Raw genomic sequence first — 18,736 nt, 5'->3', positions numbered from 1 at the left:
TTTTTTTTTTTTTTTTTTAAAGCAACAGTTGTGTGATTTTGCTTCCAGACTTCCAGACATCAATTTCTAGTCATCTGATTAATTCCCTTCTAGTTTTCAGATATTGCTATAGACAAAGATTTTGGGATCCCCTTTCCTTTTTCTGCCTTTTTTTTAAGGCAGAAAACAATCTTTTAATATTAATCAATCTAAGATAATCTATTAATATTAATTAATCTGTAATCACAGATTTACCACCTGCCTTCATTATTTATTCAAAAATTTTATTTGAGCACCTGTTATATGCCACACACCTTTTTTTTTTGACATGGGGTCTTGCCATGTTGCCCAAGCAGGTCTCTAACTTCTGGGCTCAGGTGATCCTCCTGCCTTGGCCTCTCAAAGTGCTGGGATTACAGACATGAGTCGCCAAACCCAGCCCTCCACATGCTTTTTAAAATGACACTATTGAGTTTCTCTGCTTTCTCATGTACTCACCAAATTAATGAGGAAATAAGGAAGCTGCATGACTAATCTGGGTTTTATTTTCTAGTTATTTGAACCTGAAAAGAATCCAAAGGGGAAGAGAAGAAAAAAAGAATATTTCCAACCATAGAGCTTCAAGAGCTGAGGGTGGCCTAAGGAACCCACTAGTGATCAGTTCACTCACCTCTTTTTAAAGTCTAAGAAACCCAAGTGCACAGAACGTTTAATCAGCCCACATGCCTCCCTTTTTACCATGTTGCTTCTGAGAAGCACCCAAGTTACTTACCCAAGGTCACACAGCTCTGTGATCTTTTAATTCAGAGTTCCCTGGTTTTTTACACAGTAGTAGCACCCCTGTAAAATACCTTCTCTATATGATAGCTCCAAATTCTAAAAGCAAAACTTATTTAAATGGATGTTTTATCATTGTACAATTTCTTATTAAATAAACATGTCATCTCTAAAGCATAACTGTAAATTAATAATAGCTAGCCTTTATTGGGCTCTTAACACAAGCAGGCACTGGGCTAAGCATAATACACAGACCACCACCTTATTTCAAAACTAAAACCTATTATTACTTCTGGTATACAGATGAGGAAACTGGGCTTAGGGAGGTTATTCAAACTGCCTCCTCGCTGTATGGTCACACTAGTAAATAGAATCAAAAGCAATTTCTGCTTTCACTACACTTTGGCATCTACAATTCCACATTCTTGACATAATTTCACCAACCTTTTAGTATCCAAGTTAACTTTTCAGTTGGTGAATCACATTGCTTCATTTCTGCATCAACACATCACTGATCTAAATAATCAGTGAAGTAATCAGTTAAAATAAAAAAAAAACTGCAGTTAAAATGCATGTTGATTTTCTGGCTATTGCTACATTTCATGCCAAAATAGCAAACCTTTACATTTTCTCCTTAATATTTCAGTCAATTCTACAAATACCTGCATATCTCCCCCACTGCTTATGAAATGTAAAACTGAATACCTAAAGTACAGTACCTAACTGCACATGAATAAATGCAAAGCATGCCCCTGGAATGCCATGGTGGCGGTTTACTCTGAGGTCATGCCTAGCTTGATTTCACATTTTTCCATACTAAATATTTATCCTTGGTTGTGATATGGGTCAAGAATGACTCGGAATTTTACTAAAAATTATGCAAATACCATTTGGTCAATACACTTAACCCCTGAAACAAAAGGTTTGTTGAGGCTGATAGAAGGCTGATGACATTAGCTGCCTGGTCTCTGCAGAGTCCCCACTTTCCCTCTCTTCAGTGATGTGCCGTGCCGATGAGGCAGAAATGACTAAAAGGCAGGAAGACAGTCACCAAGAGGTATGCAACTTGGAGCCAGTAAAGGAGTCCCTGAATAATCAGAAGTGGACAAATTCCTCCTGTAGTAAAGGGTAACATCTATTTTTCCTGCCCCAAGAATTTCTCCCCAGCAAAAGTTCTGAGTTAAGAAGAAAATACAAATACACACATACATAAATTAGTTTAAAAGAGAGTCACTGGAGCCTAATAGTTCAAAGCTCAGGTTCTAAACTCAGAGTCAGAAAGATCTGGGTTTGAATCCTAGCTTTGCCACTTACTAGCTAAATGACCTTGGGCATCTTACTTCTCTGAGCCTCAGTTTCTCTATCTGTAAAGTGGGGTACCAGCAATATTTATCTCATAGAGCTGTTGTTAATGATTAAAAGAGATGGTATATGTAAAATCTCAGTACCTGGCCCATATTAAATGTTCAGTAAGTATTTTGTTATCCTCCTTTTTCTTCTTCCTTCTCTTTATTGTCATCATTATCTAGTATCCACATGGTCAGGGAAAAGACCCTAGAGGTCATCCACACCAGCAGAAAGAATATTAAGCAGAATGGCTACTGTAGCTAAAACACCATTGAAGCTACATCTGATTTTTAATTAGGTGTCAAAAATAACATTATGGTGGGAAGATGATTTGAGACCAGGAGTTCGAGACCAGCCTGGGCAACATGGCAGAACTGTGTGTCTGAAAAAAATACAAAAATTAGCCAGGCGTGATGGTGTGTACCTGTGGTCCTAGCCACCTGGAAGGCTAAGGTGGGAGGATCACCTGAGCCCAGGAGGTTGAGGCTCCAGTGAGCCATGATTGTGGTCACTGTACTCCAGCCTGGGTGAAGAGTGAGACCATGTCTCAAAAACAAAACAAAACCCAGATTAATTCTGAACAGCAAAAAAACCTACTGACCAGGTCAGCAACTTTCTTAGCATAGCCACTGGGTGTAAACCTCTCACATTTGTCCACCTTCCCAGACATATATTGTTAAGAGAGACAGAGAATGAAACAGAGGAGGGAAAGAAAGAAGAGAAAGGAGTAACAATTTGAGAACTAAGAGATATTTTTGAAGACTAGACAAAAGGTTGGGAGAAAAAAACATAAATACAACTCAGTATAAAAGAAGAGATGCAATAATTAAACAATAAAAACAGCAAAAACATGCCAATATCTTTTACAGGAGCTATTTGGTGAGACCCATGGAGCTTTAGGTCCAGCTAAACACCAAAGTTAACTTGGGAAATAGTACTCATCCCCCCACACCCTGCTGTAAGGCGTTCTTGAGAACCACTGAGGTACAAGATTCCAAATTAGGAAGCCAGATTAGAACATTCTGGGTTTGATTTCTTATTCCCCCATTCACTAGTCATATATATATATATATTTTTTAAATATAAATACACACACACACACACACACATATACATATATATATATATATATTTTTTTTTTTAAAGACAGAGTCTTGCTCAATCGTCCAGGCAGGCTGGAGTACAGTGGCACAATCTTGGCTCACTGCAACCTCCTCCTCCCAGGTTCAAGCGATTCTCATGCCTCAGCCTCTTGAGCAGTCGGGATTACAGGCACGTGCCACCAGGCCTGGCTAATTTTTTTATTTTTAGTAGAGACGGGGTTTCACCATGTTGGTCAGGCTGGTCTCAAACTCCTGACCTCAGGCGATCCGCCCGCCTCGGCCTCCCAAAGTGCTGGGATTACAGGCTTGAGCCACCACGCCTGGCCCACTAGCTATATTTTTATTCCCTGAATTTTGATTTCTTAATTTGTAAACATATGGTAGGGATGAACCCACCTTATACAGTCTGAGAGTTAAACGGATAACTATAAATGCCTTTTATATTAATCAATACCTTCTCTACTTCTTTGCCCCCATAAGTTCTACCTACAGATTAAAGAAGTAGTCATCAACGGAAAGACTATTTCATGTTCACAAAAGGTAAATGAGTGAAAAACGTCTAATTCTCTACGCCATGTCTATTTTCTTTGTAAATATCTGATGACAAGTCTTCCAGTTCTACAGCTTGACAGCACATATCTTCATATGTTAAAGTTCAAAAGGAACACTTGGCTTGATGTACAAGGTATTGCAGGACACAGAACACTGGTCATCTCTAGGTGCTAGTCCAGCTATCTGAGCAGCTTACTTATTACCAACCAGGACTTACCTCTTCTGTTTGGTTGGGCCTTGGGGAACATTCTGGGCCTTGCTCAGTGTTTAGTGAGTCTGGTGTGAGGATCTGTGCCATGGAATTATCACAGGTGCTTATTTTCCCATATGCTTCCTGTAAAGAAAAGAATCAGAGCTCCAGAAAAGGTCCTGCCCTGGTGCCACGTGAGTTCTTCTTTCTGTGCCTGCTCATTTAACAAACTACCTGCTTGCAAAAAAAGTCAGGTACAGAGAAGTCAGGTACAATTAGAAAAAAGTTTGCTCATTAGAGAAAAAATCAGCTTCCCTAAGATTGTCTTTATTTGAAAGACTTACATTCTCCAAACTTCTCTTCTTAATGAGCACATAAAGAATCTAGAGAATTAGGTACTTAGGTAGATTTTTCCAGAAGTATGCTTTGTCTTGTTGAATAATTCTTTAAAAGTATGTCCTTATGAAAATTTAAATTACGCCGGGCGTGGTGGCTCACGCCTATAATCCCAGCTCTCAGGGAGGCAGAGGCGGGAGGATAGCTTGAGCCCAAGAGTTCGAGACCTGCCTGGGTAATACAGCGAGACCCCGTTCTCCACAAAAAGGGGGGAAAAAAAAAAAAAAGACGAAAATTTAAATTACATGGCCAGGTGTGATGTCTCACACCTATAATCCCAGCACTTTGGAAGGCCAAGGCAGGAGAATTGCTTGTGCTCAGGAGTTTGAGACCAGCCTGAGCAACATGGTAAGATCCTGTCTCTACCGAAATAAATAAATAAATAAACAAACAAACAAATAATTATATGATAAAGGTCACATTTCAAATAGTGGGGAAAAGGTGAATTTATTCCATTTAGGAACTACGAAGGCATTTGATGAAAAATATAAGTAGAATTATTGTATTACTCCTAAAAATAAATTCTAGTTATGAAAAATATAACTAGAATCCTTGTATTACCCCTAACAATAAATTTTCATTGAATTCTCCAAGTTATACCATAAAAATTCTAGGTATGGGGAAACATGACAAGAAATGAAAATAATATTAGTATTGACTATATAAAAAAAAAAATATGCACCACAAAAGTTACCATAATCTAAGTTAAAGAGAAATAACAAACTGGGATATAACTATTATACATAGTATTAATATTCTTTTTTTTTTTTTTTTTTTTTTTAAGATGGAGTCTCACTCTGTCGTCCAGGCTGGAGCGCAGTGGCTTTATCTTGGCTCACTGCAAGCTCCGTCTCCTGGGTTCACACCATTCTCCTGCCTCAGCCTCCCGAGTAGCTGGGACTACAGGTGCCCGCCACCACACCCGGCTAGTTTTTTGTATTTTTAGTAGAGACGGGGTTTCACCATGTTAGCCAGGATGGTCTCAATCTCCTGACCTCGTGATGTGCCCCCCTCGGCCTCCCAAAGTGCTGGGATTACAGGCGTGAGCCACTGTGCCCAGCCAATATTCTTAATATATTAATTACTCTTATAAATAATAAGGAAAACATCAACCCTTACACAGAAAAACAGTCAAATGGTAGGAACAAGCAAGTCACAAAAGAAGAATTACAAAAGCCAATAGGCATCTAAAGAGATATTCAACATTCTTAGAGCATAAATTAATTTAAACCACTGGCTAAGTTTGGCTAAGACTGACAATATCAAAAATCAGCTTAGGGGTCAGGAAATGCAATTCCATGTATACCTAGGAGAAATAGAATTGGTATAGCCTTTCTGTTTTTCTTTTTTTTTTTGAGACAGGGCCTCACTCTGTCACCCAGGCTGCGGTGCAGTGGTGCAATCTTAGCTCACTGCAGCCTTCATCTCCCAGGCTCAATTGACCCTCCCGCCTCAGTCTCCAGGACTGTAGGCGCCCGCCTCTGCGCCTGACTAATTTTTATATTTTTTTACACAGACAGGGTTTCACTATGTCACCCAGGCTGGTCTTGAAGTCCTGGGCTCAAGCTGTCCACCCACCTCAGCCTCCCAAGGTGCTAAGATTACAGGCATGAGACACTGTGCCTAGCTTGGTATAACCTTTCTAGAAGGCAGTTTGAAAATGTGTGTCACATTTTAAATGGATGTATACTCTGATTCAGCAAGCCTTCTTTTAAGGTTAACCAAAGTTAAGCAATGGGAAAATGACATGTACACAAAGAATTAACACAACGTGGGAGAAAGCATGTGGATATTATAATCAACCAACCTTGATTGCTCTACCTGCAAGTTGTGTGGTCTCGGAAAAATTAACCTGAACTCTCTGAACCTCAGTTACTTCACCTTTAAAATGGGAATAAAAACTATCTCACCCACGCTTGCAATTTAGTCACATATATATGGCATTTAGCATTTCCTAAGAAAATGTTAGTGTCTTTTCAGCTTCTTCTACTGAAAACAGTGACTGTTATCAGAAAGGTATAAACCAAGAATTAAAGGTAGAGATTAGATAAAATCAGAAAGGTAGGTAGGGATCAGGAAAATCTGGAATGCCAGGCTAAGTTTGCATTTTCTTCAGTAGATAATCAGACTCCACGAAGAATTTTAAGCTGAGGTTTAGCATGATTGGTTTTAGGAAAAGTCATCAGTATTTTATAAGATGTATTAGGAAAAACAATTGGAAATTGTAAACCAATTAGAGGGCTACTCCAAAAGTCCAGGGAAGTAATAAGAATTGCTTGAAATAAGATGATAGCAAAAATAATGGGAGGAGAGGTTGTATGCAGTGAATGGACATCATTGGCCACTGACAGGATGTGAAAGGTGAGAGAAATGAGGCACCTAATAGAACTCCAAAGTTTATCTCTGAGAAAATAATGGCACCATCAGCAGACATTGAGAAATTAGTAAGAGGGGCAAGCTTTGAAGGAAAGTTGGTAAAATGGGTTTGAGTTGGAGAAACTCCATCCCAAAAACGTCTATCAGGAGGATAGAAATGTGGAATAGATTTATAGATTTAAGGGAAAAGCCAAGACTAGAGATTTAGTTTGGTAATCACTGGCATAGAGGTGACCACAAAGCTCTCAGAGGAAATAAAATTGCCCTGAAAGAAAACAGAGAAGCTGGGCACAGTGGCTCACACCTGTAATTCCAGCATTTTGGGACGCCAAGGCGGGTGGATCATCTGAGGTCAGGAGTTCAAGACCAGCCTGGCCAACATGGCAAAACTCTGTCTCTACTAAAAATAAAAAAATTAGCCAGGCATGGTGGCAGGTGCCTGTAATCCCAGCTGCTTGAGAGGCTGAAGCAGGAGAATCACTTGAACCCAGGAGGCAGAGGTTGCAGTGAGCTGAGATCGCACCACTGCACTCCAGCCTGGATGACACATCGAGACTCCACCCCCAAAAAAAAGAAAACAGGGAGAAGGAAGAAGACAGAACATTGGGGGAATGCCTAGCATCACAGACAAAAGAGAAAGAGGGGCAAGAAAAGGAGATGGAGGAGGGACTAGAGGTAGAAGGGACAGGGAAGAACAGAATTAAGAAAGTTAAAGGAACACCACAGTTAAAGAAGGAAGAGGTGGTCAATCCCAGAGAGGTCAATAAGGATTAGGACTAATAAAAGGGCACTAAATTGGTGCTCCAGAAATCAATGGCAGTTTAAGCACAGCCAGAGGCTGAAACAAGGTTACAAAAGGGGCGTAGGGAGTGGAACACCAAGGAAAGACCTTCAGTAGCAAATGAAAGAGGAAGTGTAGTAATTAACATGGGAAGCAGGATCAAGAAATTCAGTTCATTAAAGTACCATACTGAGCTGAGTATAGGATATAAACGATAAGCTTCTTTCCACTCATGAAATCGTATCAGGTGTATTCATAAAAATGTGCTAAGTCATAATTGAGGTTCAGAATCCTATTGGAAAACAGGGAAAGAGACAGCAATTTTCCTTGCAGGATGTCAGGAGGTTTCTTGGAGCAGGGGAAGTTGAGATGGGTCTTTGTGGACAGGAATAAAGTCTACAGCCAGACATGGAGAAAGGGCATCCCAGGGACCAAAGCCTTCTATGGAGCCACTGAAGATGCAGGCTGGTTCTCGAACTATCTCTCTGTTTGAAGTAGTGGGGCCACAAGGAAGAGAACATGTTAGGGAGGGGAAGCCTGAGTACTGAGGTAGAGAAGGAAGGAACCTAGCCAGAGGCAGAGACTGACAAGGCTGGTACAGGCAGAGAATGGTGCCCACGATTAGGGAAAGAGTTGGCATGAGAGCGGGGCAGGGGGTCAGCCCTGGATAGGAGGCAGCAGCGAGAGGTGTACGGATCACGAGGATGCAGAGATCTTCCGGGAGCAAAGGAAGAACGTGGTTCATAGGCTTACGATGATTTTCTAAAGTGAGGGCATTCGAGAGATTGGAAAATATTTAGAATGTCATAAGGAGCAAAAAAGACTTAGCGCATCTAATTTATCTTACATACTACTTTGTTTCACAAAAAAAAAAAAAAAAAAAAGATTATGGAGAGACCCTCCACCAATACTCCCAAAAGAGCGGCATGTTAATTTAAATGCTTTGGTAAAACAGTGCAGTGAAGCTTTTAGCTGCTCCTTTGAGTTATCTGTTTGGTCAGTTTGGATTTTCACATATATGGAGTTTTCTTCAAAAAAAGTACTCTCCTGTTATCACTGAGTACACAACAGAAATAGAACCAAGCAGGGGCTCACTAAGGCTGTCTTTGTGTTTGTGCAAAGGTGATGTCAGAAGCTTTCAAAGATTCACGGTAGCCAAGACAGAGAAGGAACCTAAGTGTCCATCAACTGATGAATGGAGAAAGAACACACGGCATATATATACAACGGAGTACTATCCAGTCTTCAAAATGAAGGAGATTCCATCATTTGTGACAATATGGATAAACCTGAAGACATTATGTTAAGTGAAATAAGCCAGGCACAGAATGATAAATACCGTATGATCTCACTTACATGTGTAATCTAAAACTATGGACTGCATAGAAGCAGAGAATAGGATGGTGGTTACCAGGGCTGTTGGGGGTGGAGGGTGGGGGCTGAGAGAGGGCCTGTGGAAATGTTGGTCAAAGGATACAAAATTTCACTTGAACAGGAGGAATAAATTCAAGAGAATCTATGTATAACATGGCAATTATAGTTAATAATAATGTATACTTAAAAGTTGCTAAGCGACTAGATTTTAGGTATTCTAATTACCGAAAATGTGACAAATATGTGAGGTAATGCATATGTTAATTAGCTTGATATAGCCATTTCCAATGTATACACATTTCAAAACATGTTGTATACCATAAATATATACAATTGTTGTCAGCTTAAAAAAAAAAAAAAATTCCGCCCACTGCAGGTTCCCTCCCTAAGCATTCCTTTAAATAAGATAGTTCTTTACTACCCTTATTTTTATTCCTTGTCTGAGCTACAAATGGGCATTTTAAAGGTTTAGGCAGTGCTGATTGAAAAACAAAGTAAAGGGGAAAGAGAGGAAGCAAAGTTAACAAGAAAGTTGGGCAACATGGTGAAACCCCGTCTCTACTAAAAATACAAAAATCAGCTGGGCGTGTTGACGTGTGCCTGTAATCCCAGCTACTTGGGAGGCTGAAGCAGGAGAATTGCTTGAACCTAGGAGGCAGAGGTTGCAGTGAACTGAGATCATGCCACTGCACTCCAGCCTGGGCAACAGAGCAAGACTCCGTCTCGGGGGTGTGGGGGAAAGAAAGTCATGCAGAAATAGATCTCTGCTCCCCGCTACGCTCATAACCCCTAAGTGTGGTTGTTATGCCCAGCATTACCTGAACAATTGTTCCAGAGGATGAGGAAGCTCTGTCTTCTTCCATGTCCTTGTCATGCTTCCAAAGTGAAGACCAAGACTGAGGAGATGGCTCTGCCTTCTCATCTCCATTCTATCACAGTAATCGATTGGTTAGCAAAAGGAAGAGCTTCCCTTCCTGTCATAACCGGCGCCCTACTCACTCACCTCTTTTATACCAGACTCAACTTATCAGGCAGTGTAACCAGAGCCCTTTATTACAGCCCTCCCCCATTTTTTTAATCTGTATTTTTTGCTAACTATATCATGTTTACAAACGTAGCTGCTCTTCCTAAAGCCTAGAAAATACTTTTAAAAGTAGGGGCTCAGCTCATGTCACACGAAGGAAATCTTTAAAACGGTGCTTTTAGGAACTTAATCTGCTTTGGTCAATGTAACCTTAAATGGTATCTTTGAGGCCAGGTACTGTGACTCACACCCGTAATCCCAGCACTTTGGGAGGCTGAAGTGCAAGGATCACTTGAGGCCAGGAGTTGGAGGTTGCAGTGAGCACCACTACACTCTAGCTTGGGCAACAGAGTGAGATCCTGTCTCTAAATAAATATTTAAAAATACATAACAGTTAGAAAAATTAAAATGCTATCTTTAAAATTACAGCCTCATGGATATAAGAAAAAAAGTTCAACATCACTAAACACCAGGGAAATGCAAATTAAAACCACAGTGAGATACTACTTTACACCTGTTAGAATGGCTTATATCAAAAAGATAAGAAAATAGCAAGTGGTCATGAGGATGTGGAGAAAACAGAACCCCTGAATACTGTTGGTGGGAATGTAAATTGGTAGAGTATCGAGGTTCCTCAAAAAATTAAAAATAGAACCAGCAATCCCACTACTGAGTATATATCCAAAGGAAAAAACTCAGTATGTCAAACAGATGTCTGCACTCCCATGTTCAATGCAGCACTGTTCACAACAACCAAGATACACAATTAACCTAAGTGTCCACCAACAAAAGAACGGATAAAGAAAATGTGGTTATATATACATAGTGAAATACTATATGGCCTTAAAAAATAAGGAAGTTCTGTCATTTGCAACAACATGGGTAAATTTAGAGGATCTTCTGTTAAATGAAATAATCCAGGCACAGAAGGACACATACCACATCATCTCCCTTCTATGTGGAATATAAAAAAAAAAACAAAAAACTCATAGAAGCAGAGAATAAAACAATGGTTACCAGCGACCAGGGATTACAAAAATGTTTGTCAACGAGCATTAAAAAAAAGGGCACAGGAGGAATAAGTTCAAGGGATCTTTTGTATATCATGGTGACTATAGTTAATATATGTTTGAAAATCACGGAGAGTGTAGATTTTAAGTGTTCTCATTATCAAAAAAAATGGTATTGAGGTAATGTGTATGTTAATTAGCTCAATTTAGCCATTCCACAATGCATATATACATATACTGTATCAAAACATCACACACATCATAAATATATATAATTTTTTTTGAGACTGAGTTTTGCTCTTGTCACCCAGGCTGGAGTGCAATGCACTCCAGTCACTGCAACCTCTGCCTCCTGGGTTCAAGTGATTCTCCTGCCTCAGCCTCCCGAGTAGGGGGGACTGTAGGTGCATGCCACCACACCCGGCAAATTTTTATGAATGTATACAATTTTTACCTGTCAATTTTTTTTTTTTTTAATCACAGCTTGATGAACATGTACTTTTTTGTTGCTGTCAAAGACAACACTATAAACATCAGCTCAGAAGCAAATACACGTCTCAAATTAACATCGTACTGAAGTCACTCTTTCTGGTCCCTGGTCCCTCCATTATTCTCTGCCATGAAGGGGTATAAGTTGTCTGATGGTCACAGAGCACAGTAAAGTTTAACTCTTCCTTGTCACAGTTCCACCATGTCCTAGCGACACACTCTAGGATAAGAGGTCTGTTTTGTGTGACAGTGGAGCTACTTAACCATCTATAAAACGAGCCCAAAAAGTGTCTAGTGGTTACGTGTGAGTCACAAAAACTGTAAGTTGCTTCAATTTTCTTCCTTTTGTCATAATACCCATTGCAACTTATTTTTTCAAGTATGAAATGGAAACTGATGTCAGAAAAGACAACTGAAAATGTCTCATTCAACCAGTTACAATTAAGTAGTACAAATTCTTAGTACGAGTTGCTAACACAACTCTCTGTGTCATTGGAAATACTGTTTTAGACCAAAAGAGTAATTGAAATGTGGAAAAATGCAGTTCTAAAAATGAGACCAGGAGTGCCAAACAAACAGCATGCTCTCAAAACTTCAGAGAAAGTCCTCAGAAATCAGGATACTACAGAGAACTTCTTCACCTTCTCCCGTATGCCAACGAGAGTCCCTGAATTACATTCATCTCACTCTTACATGGTGAAGTAGGTTTCCATACACTTAAACATTAATAACATAAGAGAACTACTTCAATCATACTTTTAAAATATCAACATTAATTTTAAAAATTCTTATGTTTCCATTCACTTTAAGATCTTTTCACTGACTTCTTTTAGAGGCCTCGCTCTAACAAACTTGAACAAGAAAATCATTTCCCTTACTTCGCTCTTCATGGAACTTTCTTCCACCTCTTCCTCGACTGCTGCCAGGTAAGACATGGAGCCTCTTCTGTTCAACTGAAAGGCACAGCACAAGAATACCTGCAGTCTGCTTGCCAGTCAACATCACCAAGATCCCTGTCCGGCTGCATTTTTATGTAGCTAATTTTTTAATCACTATATTGAAGATGCCCACTCCTACAAGGAGGCTCTGTCTCCTGCTCCATTCAGCTCCACCAGCCAGATATCCCAAGTCAGTCAAACCTTAGGTCTTGACATTTTCATGGCCCCCTGTGGCCCCTCATCAAACAATTAAAGAATGTGATTCATTGATGTGAATGCAGAGAAGGCTTAGGCACTGGGCCCTTCTTAAGTCTGTAAAGGGCTGACTTTCTGTACGAAGATACTTCAAAGGGAGGCTAGATCGATCTGCCTGTGAAATTTTATAAGCGTGTCCTAAAGTAATTCAGGTGTTAAGAATTCTGGGTGGAGTCCAGAACAGGCACATCCTGAGGATTTATATTCACTAGTAAACAACTTCAGGTTGAGTATTTCCACTTCTAAAAATTCCTTTATTACAAGCCATAGATATAGATGCCACAGGTCGTTCAGGTGGAAAACACTATCCACTAATGCTCTTGTGGAGTGTGGGGCCAGCATTAACCTAAAGTCATACCCACCTTCCGCTCAGAAGCATCCCTCTCCGCCACTCCACCCTCCTCTGATGCTACAGCTGGCAGCATATCTCTTTCTACTTCTTCTTGTTCTTGCTTCAAATGCTGGTGAAGGTTTAGTACGGTGGCCTTCAGGTCCACCAACAGGTCTTCTTTTTTTTGGTTCAAACTCAGAATCTGTTTTTCCATATCTTCGATTTCTCCCTGTGTAGAAAGAGTGTTTGCATAGGTTTGAGAAGTCTGAGGCCTCTGCGGGCCCAGAACAGCCTGCTTCCTTTGGTACAAGGGCTGAAGATTTTTCTCTGCTGTTTGGTTTACAAAGCCAGAAGCTAGTCTCTGGTACAGTATAGCTCCTTTCCATCCTGCCTGCATTTCCAAAGGTCCTGTGTAGGGTTTACAAGCTATAGGATGCCTCAGCCTTACCAGAGACCTTGTGAATCAGAATCCCTGGGGGTTATGCCAAAGCGTGGAAACTTGTAACATGCTCTACAGATGACTGTGGTGTGTGGCCAGGGTTGGGAGCTACTGCTCCAGTGGCTAGCTACAGGACTGAGAGAACCAGGATCCACAGGGGAGGGTCCAGGAGTCTGCACACTAACCAACACCACACAAGTGCCTTATGCATACTTCCCATTGTGTCCCAAAGCATATTAAAAATGCATGTCCCCAGGAGACATGTTCCCATGTCTCTCCAGGAAATTCTTAGGGAGACTAACATTTGGGAACCACTGAGAGAAAATGAAGATAGAAATCTCACTCTTTTATTATCATCTCTGAAGACTTCTTTGGTATTACTAAATTCATTTTTTTTTAAAGCACAGTCTATTCTGCTCAATCATTTACTTTTTCTACAGTAAAATCTTCCTACTAAATAAGAATAAATAAACAAATAAGGGTACCATGTAGTATAACTTAACATGGGAATGATGGACAGATGATCTCAACCTTCATAATGTTACTTTTAACATTTGTATTATTGACATGTGCAAATAAAATTTCTTATACATGGCAGACATGCAGATGCCCGGTGTCTGTCTGAGATGATTATAGGATTATAGATTGTTAGATCTGGAAGAAATAGCAGGTGACAAATACACTAACATCCTCCTCTCTAGCACCTCTGAGAGATGTCATTCAACTTGCCTGAGATCCTGAAGTGAGTGCTGTATCAGAAGCAGCCTGCTCCTTTTTAGAAAACCTTCATGTGTTTGAAATTTGTTCCTAATATATTCCTCAAACCCCTATTCTTTCCTCCTCCTTTCTTCCTTTCTTGCTGTTGGTTCATCCACCCACCCATCCTACAGATAGTCACAGAAGCACTAATTTTCTTACAGAGCAGAGAAACGTAATCTGTCTCCACCTGCAAGACACAGTTCTAAAGGCCAGAGAAAGAAGGTGATTTGTCCAAAGCTGCAGCTAGCACGCAGCAGAGCATAGGCCTGGGCTTTCTCCTGGCTCTACTGCACACATTCCTATGCCAATACCCCTATTGTGTCTGAAGTCAAAATTTCTGTGATTGCTTTTGGGAAATAACAATTGTTTGACTTAAATCTGAGTTGGCTGTATTTTGTGTTCCATTTTCAATAAACACTAAACTTTAGAAGTACACTGCCTCCTGACAAGAGCGATACTGTAGTCACTAGAATAACAGAAACAGAGTAGAGGCACAGTCCTACATGGAGCAGCTGCTCTCAAAGCAGCATCTGCAGACCCCTGGCCACAGTCCATAAGGTCCAGATCATTTTCATTACACTAAAATGCTATTTGCCTTTTATACTGTGCTGACATTTGCACTGATGGCATAAAAGCAATGGTGGGTAAAACTACTGGCACCTTATATGAATCAAGGCATGCACGCCACGTGTATTAGTTGTTACTGGGTTCTTCACTTTGATGTATTTATAGTAAAAAAATTTCCATTTTCCTTAAGAATGTCCTTGATAAAAATATGTGTCTTAGTTTATTTGTGCTGCCATAACAGAATATCTGTGACTGGGTAATTTATAAAGAACAGAAATTTATTTCTCACAGTTCTGGAGACTGGGAAGTCCAGGATCAAAGTACTGGGGGGTTTGGTGTCGGGTGAGGGCTGTTCTCTGTTTCCAAGATGGTGCATTGAACACTACATCTTCCTGAAGGGAGGCTTGTCATGTTCTCACATGGCACAAAGCAGAAGGGCAAAAATGGGTGAATTCCCTCCCTCAAGCCCTTTTCAGAGGGCACCTAATCCCATTCATGAGGGAGGAGCCCTCATGACTCAATCACCTCCCAAAGGCCACACCTCCCAATACTGCTGTGTTGGTGATCAAGTTTCAACATGAATAGAAATGTTGGTGGGGGGCGGGGGGCAACATTTTTTGGGAGGACAAAAACATTCAAACCACAGCAGTATATATTTTCACTATTCTTTGTGAAAAAACGGAAAGTATGCATATGGCACTTCTGCTGCATATGAAGGGCCAATGGCTGAGAAAAAGCACTTATGCTACTGTTTGAGTTGTAAGCTGAACTATCCTTTTTATTCACAGAACACTATTTTTACTTGAAAAAAAAGCCAGCTGATAAACTGTATTGCTTTCCTTAAATACTAAAAGATTTTTTTCTGAAGAGATAGGTGTTAATATTAACAAGTACGATTCAAAGAAATATTGACTCTTGAAATGTGTCAACATTTAGAAGATCCGCATAACTCAGTTAATCAGGATTTTCCAAGTGATTGGGCGTGATGTTATAAAATCATGCATTGTTAGAAGATCCATTCGAAGTACAAAGTAGACCAGTAAATTTTAATGTAAGAACATATAAAGTTCATTGACATGGGTTCGGATTCCATTTTACAATTAATATGTAATTTGCACTTGTTGGGTTTTAGTATAGTTTCAAAGAAAAATGTCCACAATTATTCAAAAGGACTATTAAAATATCCCTCCATCTTCCAAGTGCATGTCTTTGAGAGGTTGTACTGTCTTCGCATACTTAAAACAAAACTACATGCCTCAACAGATCAAATGCAGAAACATAAGAATCTGTCTATTAGGTGGGTGCCAAAGTAATCGCGGTTTTTGTCATATTTTCAATGAGAAAACTGGAATTACTTTTGTACTGACCTAATATTAAACCAGATATTAAAGAGATTACAGATACATAAAACAATGTCACTCTTCTCGTTACTATTTGTTTTAGAAAATATAACTACTTAAAAAAATGTTATTTCTACTCCAGCCTGGGTAACACAGTGAGACCTCATCTCTAAAAAAAATAATAATAATAAAAATAGTTATTCCTATTAAAATACAGTGGGTTTATTATTGTTGCTTAAAAACTAAATGAACGTTTTTACATTTCTGAGTTTTAATTTCGTTATCAATGGATATAATTCATATAAACAAAAGCTCTTTGGGGTCCCTGATTTTTTAGCATAATGGGAAATCTAGTATTTTTACAATATTGAGTCTTTATTACTGATTGGGAATTATTGATCCACCATTTAACAGCTGTGTCATCTTGTACTCTCCTGTACTTCACTGTAGATGTCAAATCACTTGCCCCAAGTCTCACAGCTGGCAAGTAGTGTTATCTTCCTTTGAGTACCATATTAATTGCTTGTCTGCATCAATTTGATGGCAAGAAAAAAAGCAGCTCTCTATTACTCCTACCATACAATCAGATTTTTTGTTGTTGTTGTTGTTGTTTATGGAAATGTTACTTCAAAAACAAAGACTGAGAAAACCTAGCAATAGGTTATCATACAAACCATTGTAACCGAATCCACATGACACCGTTAATTCTGACATATGGCAATATGTTAGTATGGCAATACTGCTTAGAATATGGAATTCTTTATTACAATAGTATTCAGGGTCTTCACTGCTGAAGGCCAGCCTGCCCACACTGCCTGACTCTATCCCAGAAAGTCAGGGTGTCCAAATATCCTGTGTGTTGTATCAGGTTCTTTGGCACTAGAGCAAATTCAGATCAAAACGCATCAAGCTGAGGCCAAGGGCACTTAAAAAGCCCTCCAATAAAGAAGGAGATGTGGCAGCCCTGGCTCAGTTTTTGGGGTTAGGGCTGCCCAGGCTACAAATGGATAAGGCTTCTCTTGATTAAACATCAGGGGCTACAATTTTATCACTTTTTAGTAATGATAATTGTATAATCATCTATTTTATGAAATAGGGATGGAAAGTAAACACACACAGAAATACCTTCAATTGTTACAGAGAAATAGGAACTTACACTGTACCACTAGAAAGGCAACTAGACACCAAAGCCTTAGTAAGTATTATATAAATGGACGGATGGACAAATGAAACATACCTTCATGAATGAAAGACACATACCTGTAGTTGTGGCAGCTTGGCAGCTTGGTCTGGTGACATATGTTCAAGGGAGAACTGAGCTGAGTAACTATTTAAGATCTGTTTCAAATTTTCTATTTCTTTATCACATTCATTGGTCTGTTTTATGACTACCTATAAAATAACCCCCACAAAAAAGAATATTTGTCATAATCTAGGCAGATTAATGGACTATTTTCATTGTTTAGCTCCACAGAAGTTTTAATCACTCACGGCAAATATGCACCCATTGAGATTTCGATAGGACGTGGTAGCCTAAACAGAGAGAAGAATGTTTGCAAAGCTGACACCTGATCTTCTTGCTCTACTAGATGCCAGAGCACCCTGGGCAGTGCTTAAAGTACAAGTCTCACTGGACACACCTTTGCTCTTAAGTATTTCCAGTCCAGTGGGTTTATTCTGGAAAGCATTTTATGGCATGTTAACATAAAGTTGCTAACTTTTGAGAATTTACTGACAAGTCACATACACCATTTTAATACATATTCCATGGCGGGGGCGGGGGGGCAGGCTTTCCGCATAGAAAGGTGACATAACTGATTCAGACAGAACAGAGCATGTGATGTCAGTGATGATGGGTTTTCCCGGTCCAGACTCATCTTCACCTGGTACCCCTTGGGATCAGTGATGTGTATTTTATGAGTAAGAGGCTGAGGGTTCAAGAACATTCTGAATTTGCAGAATAAGGCAAAACTAACCAGACCAATACTTGGCATCTAGTGTTAGGGGAGCAGCAAAGCTCTGACCTATCTGGGGACTAAATAGTATGATTAAGTATGATGAAAAACAAAGAAACAGACTTCAAAAGAAAAACTAGATACTTCTTTGGTATGCTACATAGTGAAGCAAAATGCCTTTTAAAACTACAAAGTTTCTAGCCAACACGGAATTCTTCCTTGTATTTTCTTTAATATTTAACCATAATTTTAGCTGTAGGCTGGAAATGAATAACTATGTTCACTGTGCACATCTGCTCCCCAGCCCTCAATAATGAACTACATCCTGTTACTCCCCACAAAAGTAATTTGTCTTATTTTCTACAACGAGGGCACTTACAACATCTAAAGTAGAAATCAAAGGAAATGTACCATATTCTAATGATTGTCGTCACCACTGTCTTCCTTAGCTTTGAAATATCTGAGGGGACATCTGATTGCCACCAGCACAATGAGATGGAAAATTTGAGCAGCCCAGTTTGATACCTAACTTGGCACAAAATAGAACTTCCTCTTCTATTTCACCCCTTTCATCTGTGAAGAAGCCACTTGAAAGCATAGTTAGGACTGTGGCTTTCTTCTTCTGACCAGGAGACCAATAAAGCACAAAAGGATGAAAATAATAGATCAAATTATATATTTTTTTCTTCTCTTTATATTATTATTACAAGATAGTACATTGAGTGCTAGATCTTCTTTCTCCCTGTGGGTGTTA

At 39.6% G+C, this 18,736-nt stretch overlaps 1 protein-coding gene across 2 annotated transcripts in view; it reads right to left on the bottom strand.

The window, feature by feature from the left end:
* The window catches only part of SYNE2 (spectrin repeat containing, nuclear envelope 2), a 396,555-nt gene that overhangs the window by 124,048 nt on the left and 253,771 nt on the right, over positions 1-18,736 (bottom strand). For both annotated transcript variants that reach the window (XM_011961973.1, XM_011961974.1), the window contains exons 61-65: positions 17,288-17,419; positions 12,954-13,151; positions 12,277-12,351; positions 9,694-9,804; positions 3,976-4,092 (exon numbers count right to left, since the gene is read on the bottom strand). In XM_011961973.1, coding sequence (XP_011817363.1) covers positions 3,976-4,092; positions 9,694-9,804; positions 12,277-12,351; positions 12,954-13,151; positions 17,288-17,419 — 633 coding nt within the window. The remainder of the gene's footprint in view (positions 1-3,975; positions 4,093-9,693; positions 9,805-12,276; positions 12,352-12,953; positions 13,152-17,287; positions 17,420-18,736) is intronic.

Source organism: Colobus angolensis, unplaced genomic scaffold (genome assembly GCF_000951035.1).
Source record: "Colobus angolensis palliatus isolate OR3802 unplaced genomic scaffold, Cang.pa_1.0 Scaffold57, whole genome shotgun sequence".
In the NCBI taxonomy this organism is placed as follows: Eukaryota; Metazoa; Chordata; class Mammalia; order Primates; family Cercopithecidae; genus Colobus; species Colobus angolensis.
The sequence above is the reverse complement of the archived record's forward strand: the minus strand, read 5'-3'. Positions and strand labels throughout refer to the sequence as shown.